This window comes from Malus sylvestris, chromosome 16 (genome assembly GCF_916048215.2).
Source record: "Malus sylvestris chromosome 16, drMalSylv7.2, whole genome shotgun sequence".
NCBI lineage: Eukaryota > Viridiplantae > Streptophyta > Magnoliopsida > Rosales > Rosaceae > Malus > Malus sylvestris.
Window position 1 is genome coordinate 6,819,682 of NC_062275.1, and position 19,106 is coordinate 6,838,787.

General features: G+C 34.8%; 2 protein-coding genes across 4 annotated transcripts; both read right to left on the reverse strand.

The window, feature by feature from the left end:
- Positions 1-1,471: 1,471 nt before the first annotated feature.
- On the reverse strand, positions 1,472-2,396 carry LOC126608013 (cyclin-dependent protein kinase inhibitor SMR6-like). The gene has a single exon (XM_050275751.1). The coding sequence runs from the start codon at positions 1,987-1,989 to the stop codon at positions 1,660-1,662; it is 330 nt and encodes a 109-aa protein (XP_050131708.1). The 5' UTR covers positions 1,990-2,396; the 3' UTR covers positions 1,472-1,659.
- An 11,028-nt stretch (positions 2,397-13,424) lies between these two features.
- On the reverse strand, positions 13,425-19,066 carry LOC126608014 (glutamate--glyoxylate aminotransferase 2). 3 transcript variants are annotated; one of them, XM_050275753.1, is made up of 14 exons: positions 18,830-19,065; positions 17,687-17,884; positions 17,415-17,480; positions 17,173-17,290; positions 16,506-16,587; positions 16,294-16,381; positions 16,007-16,165; positions 15,489-15,662; positions 15,259-15,390; positions 14,787-14,852; positions 14,622-14,686; positions 14,231-14,322; positions 13,990-14,146; positions 13,425-13,833 (listed from the first exon to the last, which is right to left on the reverse strand). In XM_050275753.1, exons 2-14 carry the CDS (start codon positions 17,801-17,803, stop codon positions 13,704-13,706), a joined length of 1,446 nt encoding a protein of 481 aa, XP_050131710.1. In that variant the 5' UTR covers positions 17,804-17,884; positions 18,830-19,065; the 3' UTR covers positions 13,425-13,703. The 3 variants fall into 3 exon arrangements, with proteins under 3 accessions (XP_050131710.1, XP_050131709.1, XP_050131711.1); XM_050275752.1 differs by having other exon boundaries at positions 18,718-19,065; XM_050275754.1 differs by lacking the exon at positions 13,425-13,833 and having other exon boundaries at positions 13,986-14,146; positions 18,718-19,066.
- Between the last annotated feature and the right edge of the window lie 40 nt (positions 19,067-19,106).

Genomic DNA, 19,106 nt, shown 5'->3' on the forward strand with positions numbered 1-19,106 from the left:
GGAATTTGAACTTGGGAATTGGAGGTCCCAAATTCCAAGTTTTTTTTTCCATGCGGAAATTCTAAATTTCTATGTTTATGAATCCAAACAAAGGAACTGGTGCATGTCAATTTATAAATTCTGACTTTTACCAAAATTTCAAGTTTATTTCTCTCGTTCAAACATAGTGTTAGAGTTTCGCTCTTAAGTACTTGTTACAACCTAAAATTGAGGAAATTAACAAGTATGAGAAGACAAACTTTAAAAAAAAAAAAAAAATTGAACTCAAAGTGAGTTTTTTCCAACACGTCATATTTTTAAGAGCGAACTAAACCGAGCCAAATTGTATATAATATATAAACTCTGCCATGAGTATATAAACAAAGAAAAACTAATGAAAATGACTTGAAAACTTTGAGTTTTAACAATAAGAATAAAATAAAGGGTAAAGTGAATAGTATCATGATTGACTTTTTAGTATAAAAATGTGATTTTTTGTTAAAATGAATAATACCGGAAGTCTTCATTAAAGTTTCCTATAAACAACTAGGCTTCGCGTTTTCCATGAACATTCCATAGTCTATTGCAAAACGGAAACTTTAATCAAAGTAAACTACAAACTGCAAAGATAAGTGGGATCCTCAATTATTGGTACTCCAAAACTTAAGTTTGAAAGAAAGTGCAAAATAAGGCCATTCAAACTCACATAGGATTCCAAATCCTCCCCTCCCACCCCACATGTGATTTGTCCTTTTTCATCTGGGCATGACTTGAGCTATGAGTCCGAGGTGGGTGGGGGGTCACCACTCATGGCGTGTGGGACACTATGACCAGACTCTCAAGACTTAAGTAACATATACGATGATGGTATCATGGCAGAGATGAAAGGCTTTCTCAGCCGCCTGGGGCCATGGCTCAAGGGGTTCTGTGGGGCTTCCTTCAGTCGGTCAGTCTAGTCGAACAGGAAAAGGGCTTGCTAAGATGATGGTTTTACAAATCAATTATTTAACTCTATGTAAAATAGCGATGCAAAGCGTGAGAGAGGTAGAGATTATGGTGTCTCAAATTAATTAAGTGATGAAATGTGAACAAGTTAAGACACATTGTGATAGGTTTAAAATACCGTCATTTTAGCATGCAAGTCTAAAAACAGTCCCACTTCGTGTAATCCATTGAAAGGGATTTCTTGCCCAGTAGATTCGGCGTTTGACGACTTTTTTGGATGCTTACCAAGATTCGACTTGGAATTTGTCACTCGCCAGTCCTACGCATGATCATGAACAGAGAATTATTAAAGCAAAAGAGATCACAATTGGACGAGGACTAAGAAAAACGTAATGTTGATGTGAGTTAGGTCAGCTAATCAATCATTGCGTCTTTCTTTTTGCACCAAGTTTGATCTGAGTGAAAAGCCCAAAAAAAGAAGAGGAGCAAAAGCAAGAAATTTCAGCAATCTCACAGAGCAGAAACAGAGCAAAAATTCATGAAGCAATTAAGCTAAGATCTGAAGTTTTATTTATTTATAATAATTACCCTATACATAATGATCTCCTAGCTACCTTCCGAATACAAAGATCCTAAAGACCATCACTTCAGACTAAAAAAAAAATGCAACAAAAACTAAAAAAAGGCAAAGAAATTGGAGCCAGAAGTGCATCTTAAATTCGAAACTTTCAAAAGTCAGTTGGCCCTTTCAACATGGCGTCGTATAAACACGGTTTCTAAATCTGGAGGAGTGAAGAACTCCCGAGCACCATTAAATTTGCATTTCGAAGCAGCAGCAGCTTTACGTTTTCTGGGAGGAGGCGGACACGTCAGCCTCGCCGGAATCCTGGCTTCTTCCGCCGTGGGAGTCGTCGAGCACTCTTCCCCGTCAACTTGCTCTACCGGATTTGTATACAACGGCTTTAACGGCGCACGTAGTGAGATTCCGGCGACGACCCATGATTTTTTAGGGTCGGAATCGAAACCCATGTGATCCACCGGCTGAGATTTCCCGGAAAATCCCATTTCTCTCTGGGAAATTGCAGCGGAATCGGTGAGATAAATATAGCAGGGAATAAAGGGTGGAATAAAAAAAAAGATGGGTTCTTTTTTCTTCCCTTTTGAGTGATGAAAACGGAGGAGGAGGAGGCAGGGAATAAAATGGAAACCAGCGGGAAAGTGAGGGGGAAAAGATGAAAGGAGAGAGAGAGAGAGGTGGAAAAGAGGTTTGGATTTGGTTTTCTTTCTGTATTCTCAGTGAAAGGGAAAGGGGAAGAGGAAAGATTGCGCTTTAAATGTGGGAAGAGTTCATGTCCTGTTTATACCGATCAGTCAGAGACTTCAGAGACGGGACTCACAGAAATATAGAGAGAGAGAGAGAGAGAGATAAAGAACCCGAGGAAACTCGTGACATAAGCAAAGACGGAGATAATTAAAGAAAGAAATAAATAGCAGAGAGGGGGAGGTGATGACCGGGGAAGTAGCTGACCGCTTTCGTAGACGGACAAATGTCTAGTGCTCGTTTGTTATATCGTCGCGGTGTTACTTAAAAAATTTAATGTGCATTCAAAACTAGATGGTAATAGGAAAACTAACTGAATTATTATTTTTAAATCTTACAAATTAGATGGTAGGGTTAAAGCTGTTTTTCAATAGAGAAATGTTAAGGAGATTCTATAAAATTGAGACTATCTGTTATCTCATGTTTTTCACATAATATTTTATAATATTGCAACGAAGTTTAATATTAAGCTGTGAGGTGACAAAAAATTAATGGAAAGTCTTATTTTTAGAGAATTTCCTTAGCATTTCTCTTTTCTATATCTTCAATTTTTTCTTGCGGTTGGTTGAAAATTTAAAAATGTTTATTGCCCATAGAAACAATAGAATAAAAAATAAGAAAACTTTAAAAAAGACTATAAAAAAAGGTATAAATACTTAGAATTAACAAAAAATTTAACACAAAATCAAGCACAATGCATGTCAATTTCTGTATTATTGTAGGTGTGTGAAAGTGAGGGGTGATCGTTGCATTGAGACATTGAGAAATTGTTTCCGAAGGTGGTGAACCGCTACTAACATGGGTGGGGTCCACGGTGGGATTGCAGCCGAGAGCAGGGGATAACGTGCTCCAGAAGGGAGGGAGGGAAGAGGGAGAATGACTTGGATTTTGGCGCCAAGATTTGGGGCCTTGGATCGGCAATACTACTCATATATTCCCTTCTTTTTATAGATGCTCGCCCTTTCGGACCAGGATCCTCTCCTGAACTAAGGATGAGGATCTTCCTCATCAATGCTTGTAGGCTGTTGGATAAAAATCCAACTGTTACAAACAGGAAGGTCCTTTTAAAGTTATAATAATTGTAACCGTTAGATTTTCATCCAACGGCCCACATCCTTTGATGAGGAGGATCCTCATCCTCAGCTCAGGAGAGGATCCTAGTCCCACCCTTTCTTCCCATTTCTATTTTTATCTCTGGTTGCGTGTGTGCACCTTTTCCTTCTCTTTTTAATTTTTTAATTTTTGAAAAGCGCTAATGCGAAATTTTGAAGAGTACTCTTTATAGATTTTCAGTCATCCCAAATTTAATGATAACATCTGTATCAAAACATAAACCGTACTTGTTTCTCTGCTTGATAAGTGCAAGAATGAAGAATAATATGAAATTACACGCGGCATTGATATCTTATGTAAAGGAAAATAAATCATATTTTCGATCTATGATTTGATTCGAATTCCTTCCATTCCACTTACACATGCAGAGCATGTTTGTGATAATCAAAAGAAGTTTGAGCATCAAAGTGATTGTTAATGGCAAAAAGAAGAAAAGCAAAAAGAGGAGAAGAAACAAGTGCTTTGACATCCAAAATCGACCTTTTCCATGTTCCGAATTCGATGCTCTTCAGACTTGTCCATAAGGGCAGTAGGGACAGATCAAGTTCTACGTCACCAGATTATGCAAATGTCAGAGCCCCCCATTCCTCCATGCCTTTAATAGTCTGGCCACCTTCCCGATTTCTTTCACACAAATACAAAACACCAGTACTCCTCCCGCACAAGAAAAGTGACAAGTCATATTTCTCAAAGTAATGCAACTTAGCAAGTAAATCTAGCCACTATGCTTTACCTCAAAATAGGGCGAGTCTTACATGTGATCCGACGTATATCTCATCACCCGATAATATGATGTTTACATGATAAGTGAGATAGATTTGTACTCATGTATTGAGTGAGATAGGGTAATACACTAATTAAACTCAACTTTCACCAAAAATTCAATAAAAAACAACGTGCATTGTGTCAAAGTCCTATTATGTAAGGAGAGAAACCATACGAAGGATCATTTGAAATACTTGTGAAGAGAATTTATCTATCTCAATGCCCATAAATACTCCCCCAAACTGAAAAATACTTCACCTTCACTTTCAATTCTTACTTCAGTATTCCTAGACTCTTATAATTCAATCCAATCTAATCCAATCTTAGGTACCAAACAAGCCATTTTTAGAAGAAAAACTTGCATGAAATGATTTCACCATTGCATGCAATAATAAAATGTCATGTGAAAATATACACATAATATTTTGTTATTGAATTGATATGTCACACCGTGATGGCAAATTGATTCTACGTAAGTTCTCTTCACGAAGCTAAAGAAAAAGGGTAGGACAAAGTTAAGGGACCCGAATAAGAAGTAAAGCAAGGCTTTAATGAAGTCTCACATCACTGTTAGTCCCCATCTAACTTAAAGTTGGAATTTAGTTCTGCAATTTACAGTTGAGGTTGGAAAGCAGAATTATAAATATATGCAATATTTATACGTAAGAGATGAAAGTAATTTTGGACAGAAGAAGGAAGTTTATCGGTTATAAAGCCTAATACGAAAAGTAGACACTTTACAGTGGACATGTTTGCATAAGTGGAGATTATAAGACACCCTTTCATTTGCTCGAATAACCTCTCTGATCTTAGTATTGATCCGTGAACTGGTCATTGAACTTTTTGAAGTTATCCATGATGGTCAAGGCCGGTCTTGAGATTTTAGAAATTTTGTGCAAGACTCAAACAGAAGTCCTTAGAAAATTTAAAATTTTGATTGATGTATTTTCTTTTATATTTTATATTTTTATTATTGTGTATAAATTGATATAATGTAATAGAAAATAAATAAAAACGATGCATGATGTGGTGACTATCTAGCCGTGTCCTCTATGTTTTTGGATTCGAAGTTCCTTACTTTTAAATACCAAAAAAAAAAAAAAAGTAATCGAATCCAGTTGGACAGAGATAAGAAGCTAGATAACACTTAGGCTAAGAGCTTAACTTGATTATTTGACCTTTAAAGACTCGTTTGGGAAGTGCTTTTAAATAATTAAAAGCACTTTTAGAAAAAAAAATGTTTTTGTGTTCCAAAAGCACTTAGTGCTTCTTGCAAGAAGTTTGAAGAAGCACTTTAAGTGCTTCTGCAAGGGAAACTTGCATTTTTACAAAGAATTTGTTTCAAAAGTAGTTTTTCTAAACATGCTTTCAGTTATTTAAAAACACTTCTTAAACGAGCATTAACTATATATATATATATATATATATATATATATATATATATATATACACACACACTTTATATACAGGTAAAGTAAAACTGTAAACCAAAGGACCTACCGAACTAGGGACCATGTGCAGTGGCACCACCTGCACACCATCAGAGGGGGCTCTGATGATGGCTAGCATGTCTTCCTCAAGATAAATGAAACAATTAGAAACCGTGTATATTTGCAGCTAGGATAAACAGAATTTACGGTGTCCATCTAATACGGTTGTGCAACTTATTACAATAGACTCAGTAATGCGCATCATAAAATTTGTGTCACTCGCTACAACTAAGATTGTTAACCTTTGTTTCTCTTCGAACCCCGACCGAAAAAAGCTAATTAGATTGAGTCGGACCCACCACTAATGTAACTTGTGATTCTTTCACTTACAAGTTTAAGACATATCTGCGACAAAAAAATTTAAGATAAACAACCACTTGGCTCAGAGTAAATTTGCAATTAACTAAGATCCAAGGAACACTTTTATTCATTAAAATTTCACATTCGTTAACAAGAAACAATATTATTGAAATTGAAAATTGAAGGGGTAGCTAGGAATATATTGGATCAGAATCCAATATGTTTTTCATATGTGTTTAATCAGTGCCTCCGATGGCAGGACTGTAGGCAGAAGGGTGGAACTTTGCTACGGTCGCAATCGCAGCAAACCTCGTTTTCGTTACACTGCCTGTGGCAAGCTGCAGATTGACGTACAATCGCAACCAATATTAGTCCATGCTTCCAATCAAAATAAAGAAAGTAAAATGTAATTAATTACCAATAATTGAAAAGAAAAAAAAATATTTGAAACCCTAAACCCTAAATTGTGAGTAAATTATAATAAACACGTAGGATCGATATGAACATCAGGAGCAGGAGCTAAAGAAGCATGTTTGGTGCTGAACATTAATGGCATCCGACTGCTGTTCGCTTCCGCTAATTTGATTTTGCCCATTTGATGGTCAGCCATGCAGAGGAAACAAAACAACGCAAAGATGATTGCTGCCACTGACTTCATTTTTCTTGATGATTATGCTAATTTTGGGTTTAATTATTTTTTATTTCATTCATCCTCAAATGTACAAATATATAGAAAACACAAATACATGGATTAAAATACAGATACACACCATTTACTCTTCATACAATGAATAGTGTAGAAGGGCCAATGAACCTATGTATAAGACTTAATGAGTCAAATTATTCATTGAACCTAATTAACACTCCCCTTCCATTTGCTTTAACAATTTTTTGTGTGAAAGATGGCTCAAAATAGGAAAATCTTCAACTCACACCAACAGATTAATCTCTTAATCTTTTTATATGTAGTTTAAGAGAATACTAGTATATGCCCACACATAAAGTGTGAAATTTTTTACTTTGGTTGTTAAAATTGAAGGAGAGAGAAAGAGAGTGAGAGAACGTGAGAGTGAGAAGGGAGGGAGAGAGGAAGAGAGGTTTTTTTAATTTTTTTTTAAATTAGAGATGATAAACTTACATGTATGTGAGGTTTAAAAAAAAACAAAATTTTGATCTGTGAAATTTCGTTACTGTCCTTAATTTTTTTGTTGTGATAGAAAACAAAGATGTATTTTCACCATCTTTTGGTTGACAAAGAGGGTTTCATTAATGTAGTTTTAGATTAGCACATGCTTAACTATAATTTGGTTTGCATTTGTTTCTTTATTTATAGCCACAATTAATTCTTTTGCGTGCTACCATACTGCATTGAGTAAAGTTGATATAAGTTCAATTTTGTGACTCATTATCAGGTTTAGTCCACTTTTTGGGTTAGGACCTGATTATCTACATCAGCTTTTTTTATTATCTTTTTTATTAAATTGTGTGATAAATGTTATTCCTTATTTTTAGGTTTATCTTTTACTTAAATTTAGACTTAAATATAAGAATTAAAATTATTTCTCCTTTTTGTGCTCCTAAGTTGTATATCAATTTTTTCTTTACCTCCATCATTAGGTTAACTGTGTTAATCTAAATAGTGTAGGTATATGGAATATGAAATGTTTTTTTAACTATTTTCATATATAATAGGTAGATTATTTTTATTTATTTTCGTAGATGCCTCTATCACATGTTAAATGTCCTTTATCAACCCATGGTAATGGGCTCTGATGATGCCATGCATGTCTTCCTTAGCAGTAAGGTAAATGAAACAAACAGAAACTGTCGTTGTATATTTGCAGCTAGTGTAAACTGAATTTACGGCGTCCATCTAGTATGGCTGTGCAACTTATTACAGTAGACTCAGTAATGCGCATCATAAGATTTGTGTCACAAGCTAAAACTGAATATTGCTAACCCTTGTTTCTGTTCGAACCCTGTTTGAAAAAGCTAATTAGATTGAGTCGCACCCACCACTTATGCAACTTGTGATTCTTTCACTTATAAATTTCAAACATATTTGTGAACAAACCACTTAACTCGAATAGTAAATTTGCAATTAACTAAGGTCCAAGGAACATTTTTATTCATTAAAATTTCACATTATTTAACAAGAAACATTATGTTGAAATTGAAAAGCAAAAGGGTAGCTAGCAATATATTGGATCAGAATCCAATATGATTTTCATGTGTTTAATCAATGCCCCCGATGGCAACACTGTAGGCAGAAGGGTGGAACTTTGCTACCGTCGCAATCGCAGCAAACCTCGTTTTCGTTACACTGCCTGTGGCAAACTGCAGATTCACGTACAATCGCAACCAAATTAATGTCCATGCATCCAATAATAAAGGAAAACTAATGTAAAGGGCTTGAAAACTTTGAGTTTTAATGATAAGGACAAAATAAAGGGTAAAGTGAATAGTACCATGATTGACTTTTTAGTGTAAAATATGGTTTTTCGTTAAAGTGAATAGTACCAGGTGTTTTTCGTTAAAGTTCCCTAAAAATAAAGAAAGTAAAATGTAATTACCAACAATTGAAAAAAAAATTATTCGAAACTCTAAACCCTAAAGTGTGAGAAAATTATAAGAAACACGTACGATCGATATGAATATCAGGAGCAGGAGCTACAGAAGCATGTTTGGTGCTGACCATTAATGGCATCCGACTGCTGTTGGCTTCTGCTAATTTGATTCCGCCCATTTGATGGTCAGCCATGCAGAGGAAACAAAACAACACAAAGGTGATTGCTGCCACTGACTCCATTTTTCTTGATGATTATGCTAATTTTGGGTTTAGTTTTTTTGATTTCATACATCCTCAAATGTACAAATTTATAGAAAATGCAATGAATGGATTAAATACAAATACACACCACTTACTCTTCATACAATGAATATAATGTAGAACGGCCAATGAACCAATGTATAAGATTTAATCAGCCAAATTGTTCAATGAACCTAATTAACACTCCCCCTCCAGTTGCTTTAACAATTTTTTTGTGAAAGATGGCTCAAGCCATATTTATAGGAAAATCTTCAACTCACACCAGATTATTCCCTTAATCTTATTATATGTTAGTTTAAGAGAATATTAATTACCACACGCTTAACTATAATTTGGTTTGCATTTGTTTCTCTATTTATAGCCTCAATTCTTTTGCGTGCTACCATACTGCATTGAGTAAGTTGATATGAGTTCAATTTTGTGAGTGATTATCGGGTTTAGTCCACTTTTTGGGTTGGGCCGTGATTATTCATAGGGAAATTTTATTTGAACTCATATAATATTTTTTCTACATCCAACTTAAATTCTAAATGTGAATTGTCTATTTTATCCTATTGCATAATTACCATCAAGTACAATATGAAATTAAGAATAAAACTAAAATTTATCAATAAACCCATACTCAATAATCAAGTTCTACCATCATACAATCTTTATCCTACGTTGATTCTGACTAAATTCCTAAGAGCTGCCATAAAACCCTACGATCACCTAATAATCAAATCCGGTTGCTTTTCGTTTCCTCTCTAGCTTCATGTTAACTCGTTCAGGAAGAGCAATAATTTCAAGCAATATCACCACAAGAAACAAAAGAGTTAGAAAGCTTTCAACACATAAAAATGTTTTCCATGTCATTACGAGTGCATGTTTAAAGTGTGAGTTCTCTTCTCGTTATTTGTTCAGTTTTGCTTCCAATTCAACTATGTATGCCTGTAAAAGCAACATATATTGCTCCAATGAAAATTACTGCCATGATCCTTCAAGAAAACGTGATGAGAAGTTCTATTGAAATTTACTTTCACTAAGGTGTCCACATAATTTTACATGATTCAAATTCTAAAAGTACTAGTTCAATTGCTTACCTAGCAGCTACTGAACTGTTTCATCTTGAATTACAAATTCATCACTCAGTTCCACAAATCACATTCAGGCTAGCTACTTGGACTACTCTATTAAGAGCTTGGCGAAGATCATTTCCTAACAAGGTTAAAAAAACAAATTGATGATGCTGATCAATTCATCTATAACAAATGGTTGCCATGACAAAATCTTAATTCTTCATTAACTCATTTGAGATTTTATTTTCTAAATGGGTGTAAAGATGAATTTTTATATATTGAATTGAGTTTGTGAGGGTAGTTTAGATAGTAATTTTGGGTTTAAAGAGAGACTGATTCTTTAAAAATAATATAGATGTAAAAAGTAAGTTGGATGTAGAAAGAGGTTGTATGAGTTCAAATAAAATTTCCCTTATCCCTATTTTTTTTTATTATCTTTTTATTAAATTGTTATAAATGTCATTCCTTATTTATAGGTTTATCTTTGGGGTTTTTGAACTTTAATCCTTCAAGAAGATTAAAATTCAATAAAAACCTATTGTTGGATTGAATATTGATTTTAGCCTTCTAATGTGTACTTAATTCAAATTCATATTATATTTTTGTTTTAATATTTAATAGATATTTTATTTAATGTCATTACATTAAAAATTAAATTTATTATTATACACATTTTAATTCATTAATTTTATTTTACTTCCTCTAATTAGTGTACCTAAACGTCCGTATCATAATATATTTTACTAATTAGTGTACTAAAATGTTTGTACCTAAATATATTGTAGCGAATTAGTGGCACATAAGACAATATGCAAAAACATAAGTGTACTGAAAAATTCAATACCTAAATATATGATACTAAACTAGTGTACCAAAATGTTGCTACCTAAATATATTATACTAAACTAGTGTACCAAAATGTCCGTACCTAAACATAATATACTAACTTAGTGTACCGAAATATTCGTACCTAAATATATTGTAATGAATTAGTGACACATAAGAAAATATGCAAAAACATAAGTGCACCGAAAAATCTCTACGAAAATATTTTCTTATATAAAATACTTACCATATCAAGAATTGAAATTTATAATATTTTCATAAAATTTAATTTATGAACACTATAAAATTATAAATAAAAAAGAGAGACATTCAATACATGTGCTAGCATTAAATAGAGTCTAGGGACTAAAATCAAATTTTAATCTTGTATAAGACATTTTACTAAACTTCATCTTATTTAAGGATTAAAATCTAATTTTCTAACTTAAATTTAGGCTTAAATATAATAATTAAATATTGTTTCTCCTTTTTGTGCTCCTAAGTTGTATTTCAATTTTTCTTTACCTCCATCATTAGGTTTACTGTGTTAATCTATGTTGTAGGTATGGAATATGAATTTTTTTTGAACTATTTTTATATATAATAGGTACATATTATATATTGCCTCCATCATTAGGTTAACTGTGTTAATCTACTACTGAATATTGCTAACCCTTGTTTCTGTTCGAACCCTGATAAGATTAAGACATATTTGCGAACAAACCACTTAACTCGAAGAGTAAATATGTAATTAACTAAGGTTCAAGGAACACTTATATTCATTAAAATTTCACATTATTTAACAAGAAACAATATTATTGAAATTGAAAATTGAAAGGGTAGCTAGAAATATATTGGATCAGAATCCAATATGTTTTTCATGTGTGTTTAATCAGTGCCCCCGATGGCAACACTGGAGGCAGAAGGGTGGAACTTTGCTACCGTCGCAATTGCAGCAAACCTCGTTTTCGGGACACTGCCTGTCGAAAACTGCAGATTCACGTACAATCGTAACCAATATTAGTCCATGCATCCAATCAAAATAAACAAAGTAAAGTGTAATTACAAACACTTGAAAGAAGAGAGGAGAGCACTCGGAACCCTAAACCCTCAAGAGTGAGAAAATTATAAGAAACACGTACGATCGACATGAATATCAGCAGCAGCATCTACAGAAGCATGTTTGGTGGTGACGAATAATGGCAAGCGACTGATGGTGGCTTCCGCTATTTTGATTTGGCCCATTTGATGATCAGCCATGCAGTGGAAACAAAAAACAATATAAACGTGATTCCTACTGACTTCATTTTTTATTTTATGATTATTCCCTTAAGCTTTTTCTATATGTGTTTAAGAGAATATTAGCACACGCTTGACTCTAATTTGGTTTGCATTTGTCTCCCTACTTATGCTATAGTTCTTATGCTTGCGACCTTGATTGGTAAGAAGAAAAAAGCACTCTGCAGATATTCTGCATGCATTAATGCAAAAAGTCTTCATGAAGAAAAAAATGAAGATGTTTGATTACTTGCCTCTCTTGTATTTGATTTTGGGGCTTTCACGAGGGATTTGGTTTGCCTATTGGGGTCTTTTTGTTGACTTCAATTTTATCACCTTGTTTAGTTAATTGCTTTGATTGATTAGTTATTCGCTTGATTTTTTTCCCATTAATTTTTTTTCGTTGACCTTCTAACCTATGATAATGATTGTTTCTTTTTAGAAGTAAAGACCACGATAGTTCACGCCCCCTGTTTCTATCTTTCTGCAAATTAATACCTAAGATCATGATTGTATCTTTATACTATGTACAAATACGGTATAGAAAATATATTAAGTGTAACATTACTCAAACTTATGTGTCAAGTGGCTTATTACTTGCCAAAAAAAACAGGAATCCATTTTTACTTAACCCTTTAACTTTTAAGTGTAATATTCTTTATTGTCTCTAGAATTTTGTAACGTTTTTTAGTAAACTAATATTTTAAGCATTTGAATTTAAATTAAAATAATCTTGTGGTTAACATGTAAAAAGCGAATTGCATGTTATAGTTTTAGTATTTCTGAATATTTTCATGATTGATAATTTCCAAAATTACAATATACAAATATAGTTATAGGAAAAAATCCTATAGTTTGTTTGTTTGTTTGTTTTTTTTTTTTTTTTTTTTAATCCAAAAGAATCCTATAGTTGACTCCTATGATTGATATAATTGAAACAAAGCACGAAAGTAATATTTAGCTAATTGATACAATCAGCACCAAGTAAGAAGGTAATCATTCCAACATATGTTTTTGCTCAATCAACGTTGATTGGATGCTAATTTAGGCAAACATCTTATATGATTGTTTGACTTTTTCAACAAAGCGTGCTGGAAAATCATGAGAAGAAGACAAGGCTAGAGGGGATAACGCTACACCAAAGTGAAAGTGTGAACAAAAAAGGATAGTGTGGGAAGAGAATCTCCCAGGTCAATAACTCATCAGTGGCAATTGTCCAGTGAGCGGATAGTGAATCTTTTGAACAGGTAGCAAGTGTTTATTGAACGATAACACCGTTAATACTAAACTTTAGTTGCATGAGAGAATCACCAACATAGCAAGTAGTTTTGTTTTGGGTTTGGCGGTTCAATTAAATTTAAGAGTGTCAAATGACATAAATTAACACGTATATATACTTATAATCGAAGCATTCGTTGTTTCAGGATTACTGTTGTAGTCAAGCTCAACGATCCAATCTGATCCGAATATCAAACGAGCCCTTACTTCCCAAGCTAAAAGGAAAAGAAAGACAAAGCTAATAGACCCGAATGAGCAGTATAGCAAGCTTTATTGAAGTATCCCATCACTGTTGGTCCCCATTTAACTTAAAGCTGGAATTTAGTGCTCTGCAATTTATAGTGGAGGCTGGAAAGCAGAATTACGAATACATATTTAATATGTAAGAAGTGACAGTAATTGTGGACAGAAGAAGGAAGTTTATATCGTTTATACAGCCTAATGTGAAAAGTAAGACACTTTAGAGTGGACAGCTTTGCATAAGCTGGAGATCATAAGAAACCTTTTGATTTGCTGGATCTTTACATCCTCGAATATCCCCTCTGATCTTCGTATTGATCCATGAACTCGTCGTTGAACTTCTTGAAGCTATCCATGATGGCCGGCATGTCTTCCTCAGCCGGTAAGATGGTTGTCCTCAAGTGGAACACCCTATACGGCAAAAAGGAAAAAAGTAAAAACAAATTAGAAACTGGTTTTTTGTATTGCAGTTTCATACATATGCGTAACTTATTACAGTAGGCGAGGTCATTGTTTGGTATATAGTATATACTCCAGAACTGAAGATTGCTAAAAGTTATTAATTACCCTTCTTTCTGTCCGAACCCTGATCCAGGGACGGTGGAAATGCCAGTGGCTTCCAAGAGCTTGAGACAGTAGAAAACATCGGCAACTTTTCCAGCCCGTTGAGCAGCCTCTATCGCTCTTGGTGGCAAGCGTATTTGTGGGAATGAATACATTGCACCTAAAACCAATTTTTTTAACAACTAACAAAAACAGCCATAAAATTTTTGAGGTAAACTTCAAGGAGTTGTAAGCAACTTTTTACCTTCCGTGAAATTACAAACAACATTTCTGCAGCTGTTGAATCCATCAGTCATTATCCTGGCTCTTCTCCTCAGAGATTCAAGGATCCCTTTGCTGCAATTAGTAATTCAGAAACCACCATTATTTACAGCTTCGAGAGGACATCTATTGATACCACTCATCAAGTGTTCCAAATCCCATATAATATTATTGATAATTTCACATTAACAAGAAATACCGATAGTTATCCATTTCACATCCTTTACATGAAATGATGTTTAAAAGCTGTTTTAAAGCTTTAGACCTATCTCAGTAGACTATTACTGACCATGGAAAAGCAGAACAGCTTTTACCGTTCAGTTTCCGTTTAGTTAAATACCAAAGGCCTTCAAGTATACTTTTAGAGGGCATACCTTTCCCTAATAAACTGCTCATATGAAATATCTCCAGGTTTGGGAGGGTTGACCATCAGCCCCATCTGTATATAGACCAAGTAATTCCCTAATTTAGATAAACAGTTTTGGACAGAGATGAGTTCTAAATAGAATAGCACATCGAAATATTGTAGTTTCACTCACAAATATTTGTGCAGGAACATTTGGACTGAGTGCTATTGATGCAATCTTATATATCTCATCAACTGTCTGCAACATGATATCAAGAAAACAAACACTCAATGAGCGTTGGAGCTTATATATACCGAATTGAAGAATGCTTGAATTCATTCCATTCTACAAGAAGTTTGCCTGATTAATTCAACACGCCATAAAAACACTTTTTCAGAGTACGAAACAAAAAAAAACCTTAAATTGTTCTAGTATTAGCTGAGATGTAACCTGAAACTGGGGAGGCTTCTAGTTGATCAAATCTTAAACTTGTTATAATCCCTACCTTTCAGAAATTTTATAGCATTCTTGTATTTCCGTTAAGTCTAAATCCTACATGCTTCTGGAGGCATACTCTGCATATCCTCTTTTGGCAATCAAAATGTCAAGTGCGTTGGAAACTCGAGTATGTGATGCAAATAGGCAACATAGAGGAGGCACAAACCTTTGGAGGAATGTTTGTCATCTCAAAGTATCCACCCCTCTGTCCACATTCACCCCAGTATCCTTTGGAGACGGTGTGGAAAGAAACAAGCTGGACTTCCTTGCTTATAGGTAGCCCCATACCCATCAATACCTACAAATATTATCAGAATTACAGAATTACTTATCGATTTGAGCTGAAACTACAACGAAAGGCACAAGCAGCTAACTCTGGTAGCTAAAAGTATTTACCTTTCTAGAACTAATAAAGGGGCGCTCGTCCTGGTATATATTCTGCTGATAAACTTCATCCCCAAGCAAGACTAGGCTTTCATGGTAACAGAAGTTCAATATTTCTCTTAAATTAGCTTCACTAAGACACTGACCAGTCGGGTTTCCGGGGTTTATAATCACCATTGCTCTTACCTGATTGTATTGCAAATATTTAGTTGGTAGTAAAAACCATGACAGAAAGCTCAACTCTGTTATTGAATTGCAAACAATAGAAGAAATTGACATTTACTACTATATTCAAAAGGGAGTAGATATTAGGATTAGCATCCAGGAGGTAAACAGGAAAACGTTGGAGAGGAAATTCCTCCTAAAGGCATGCGAACAAAAGTCTGTACTGTATGAAATCCGTATTGAAAAATTAATCAGCCTGCATATTGCAGGTTGATCCTATTCACCCATTTATGTAGTTTACTCTTAGTTTGAAAACACATTTCCTGCATTCTTCGATAAATAAGCCAGGGAAAAAGCATACTAACAGTGATTCCATTTGCACGAGCCTGTGCAACTGACTGGCGAAGATTATTAACATCAAGACCCCAATTTGCTGTTTCCTCTAGGTAATAAGGAACAAGAGAACCGCCAAACAGAGATATCGCAGCCGAATAGAGTGGGTATTGTGGGACTGGAACCAGAATCTGCCAGCATCCCAAATAAGAATATGTATGGAGATAGTATTGAGGTGTCAAGAAGAAAAACATAACAAAAAGAGAGCATTTATATTTAAGTAATCTGTTATCTATCGTCATTTAGGAAGATACATTACCCCATCCCCTTCACCACGGATGATAGCATTCAAGATCTGCATCACACCCTTGCTGGCACCATCGGTGAGATATATGAGCTCTGGGTCACTGTAATATGGCCCCAAAAATTAACAAATACCTTAAGTGACAACTTCAGAACCAAATTAACAACTTTATTGCCTCTGGGAAAAATAAAAGTAAAGTAAAAGGATTGATATCTAGCAACCATCACCTTGGATATCCATCACGTTTCTCAATGAACTCTGCCACTTCCTTCCTAACCCCTGGAATACCTCGGGAATCACTATAAGCACCTACACATACAACGTGAAGAAAATTATTCATTTACAGACTTACAGTTGATAAAAGGAGCTCTTAAACTTTGGCGACCCCAGAAACAACTTCTCAGCTATGCTTATTGCAGATAATGGGGATCAAGCAATTTCATGTTTATAATAACCGGAGCAAGTTAGCAGGTAGGACGAAATTGATGGAGATATAACATGATAATAGCACCAACTAATGACAAGATAAGATGTTTATCTAGCTTTTAAATACAAAATAAAAGTTCCAGTTAACATGATTCGGTCAGATACTGAAAAAATTTGATCATCGACACATGAACATGAAATGGATTGGTGATCAGTAGGGCAGATCATTGTGGAGAAACGAAAGGAAATAGATCTTATAAGATATGCTAAATTTTGAAATAAACTGAATATGTCTTTCAAAAAGTTAAGATGGCAACACCAGTTAAATTATTTAGCAGGTGTGCGAGTGTGTGTAATCAGCTTTTGGGAGTTTAATACACGAAAAATCATTCTTCGGTGCATTGGATATAGTCAAGTTCTTTTCCCATGATAACATCACATGAAGGGCAGGTAAGGTAAAGTGGATACCTAGACCACCCGAAGTAATTGAAAGATAATGTTTAGCTCTTGAAATTGCATCAGCAGGAAAAAGCAACCCTACATTAGGGTCATCTAAAAGGAATGGAGCTTGGCATAAAGCAACCACCTGCAATAAAAGATTACTTGGTCAGAACAACGGACAATTTAAGTGAGCAACTCAAACAATTCAAACTAAAAAAAAGTGAGTATCAGCTTAGCAACGAAAAAAACTATATGAGAATATGAAGAACCTGGCGAGGGAAAGTCAGTGGCTTCTGTCCTAGAGCATGAGGATTCCCAACATTTGTGAAAATAATCTGCAGACAAGAAGTTGAATAATGAGACAGCGCGAAAATCTGATAGAATTGTCATTGGGACTACTAATCCACTTAAACTCTGTTCTGTTGCCATATATATGTTAAGTTGATTGCAGTTAAGAAGACATGCAAGGCAATTTTACAAGGGTGAAATCCAAGAAAAACAGCATTGCCAGACAAAACCAAAAAAGAAGTGGTATCTGTACCTTCTTTCCTTCCTTCTGAAGCTCAGAAGCTCGAAGATACAGCTCGCCTCTAACAGCATACTGAACCTTCTTCACGTTCTCATTCAGTGACTCATAGTCCAATGCCTTAAGGGGCATGATGATAGTTTTATGTTCTAAAAAGTTTTACCCAACGCAATGAGAAGGCACAGCAGCCAATTTATGTACTCACTCCCTAACCTGCAGATTTTGGAGTAAGTTAACAAAAACGATCAAATGAAAAACTAAAAGGGTTCTTCACGAATAATCCCTTGAAAAGTAACTCCATTCCATAATCAATAACCCTATTTTAAAGAAAAACGAACCCTGGACCCCTCCATTATTGCACCAGATTGTTATTGCATTTTTTCCCCATTAGTTTGATTCTTTTAGGCATTTCTCACTAAGATTATCAGTTCTCAGGAAGACTGCACTCATTGAGTGAAATGCAGAACGAAAGACGGAAACAAATATTATGGTGTGAAGATGGCAGCTTGAATATCGGCCCAGTCACCAGTCAACTTAAATCCCAGAACTCATTATTTATTCAACTAAATTCTGTATGGCCTCCAGTTTTTTCAGTGTCATTTAAACCAAAAATTAAAATTTCACATTAATAATAAACTAATTCATTGAATGGACTAATCATCCCGATTAACAAACTAAAATCAAACACCAGCATTAATATGAGCAACCGCAATCACAAGTATCGAACCGAAAGCCTAAACAATTATATCTCAACAGATGAATCCTATAAAACCTGGAAAAGATGCAATATTTAGTTCAGAATCGCCAAAAAAACGACACCCCAAATGCAGAAAACCAAAAAAGAAACGACTGGAGTCGGCAAATAGTAAAATTACAGAGAACCAACGAGGCACCGATCACAGATCTTCACCAAAAACCAAAACTTTAAGTAAAACACCAACCAAAAAGCAAACCCAGTTAGCAGATTAACACGGATAATAACCCAATTCACCGAAAAGCTCAAAACAGAAAGAAGAAGGAAAATCAGAAGGGTACAGCCGCCGTACCTGTGAGCTTTTGGTCTGTGGAAATTGCAGAGAAAAGCAAGGTAGGCAGTATAAAAACTGAAGGGTTTATTATTATTTTATTGGGGTGTGGATCAGAGAGAAAAAAACGTACATTATTTTGTGGCAGTACATGAAGTGACTGCAATGGCAGCTGCAGCAGAGCCACTGAAAATTTATAAACGGATTATTGGTATAATTTTGCCAAGGGAGAGGATAAATCTCGTGTCAGAAATGTGGTGCAGCTTTAACACTCTCATCTCATCATTCCTTTGGCAGATAACGAGGGCCTGTTGGCATTCATCTTCCTTTTTCTGGCATTGTCATTGGGTGCCGCTGTCGTCGGGCTCGCAATCTGACTAATTGACATAGAAGACAAGAATGTAGTGGTT

What these genes read in the sequence shown, in the direction of transcription:
- LOC126608013 (XM_050275751.1), bottom strand. Translation starts at nt 1,989, where the DNA reads ATGGGATTTTCCGGGAAATCTCAGCCGGTGGATCACATGGGTTTCGAT.
- LOC126608014 (XM_050275753.1), bottom strand. Translation starts at nt 17,803, where the DNA reads ATGCCCCTTAAGGCATTGGACTATGAGTCACTGAATGAGAACGTGAAG. An exon ending in CTCGTGCAAATGGAATCACT is followed by an intron (nt 15,663 to 16,006) that starts GTTAGTATGCTT and finishes CAATACAATCAG; the next exon opens with GTAAGAGCAATGGTGATTAT. An exon ending in ATGTTCCTGCACAAATATTT is followed by an intron (nt 14,687 to 14,786) that starts GTGAGTGAAACT and finishes GTCTATATACAG; the next exon opens with ATGGGGCTGATGGTCAACCC.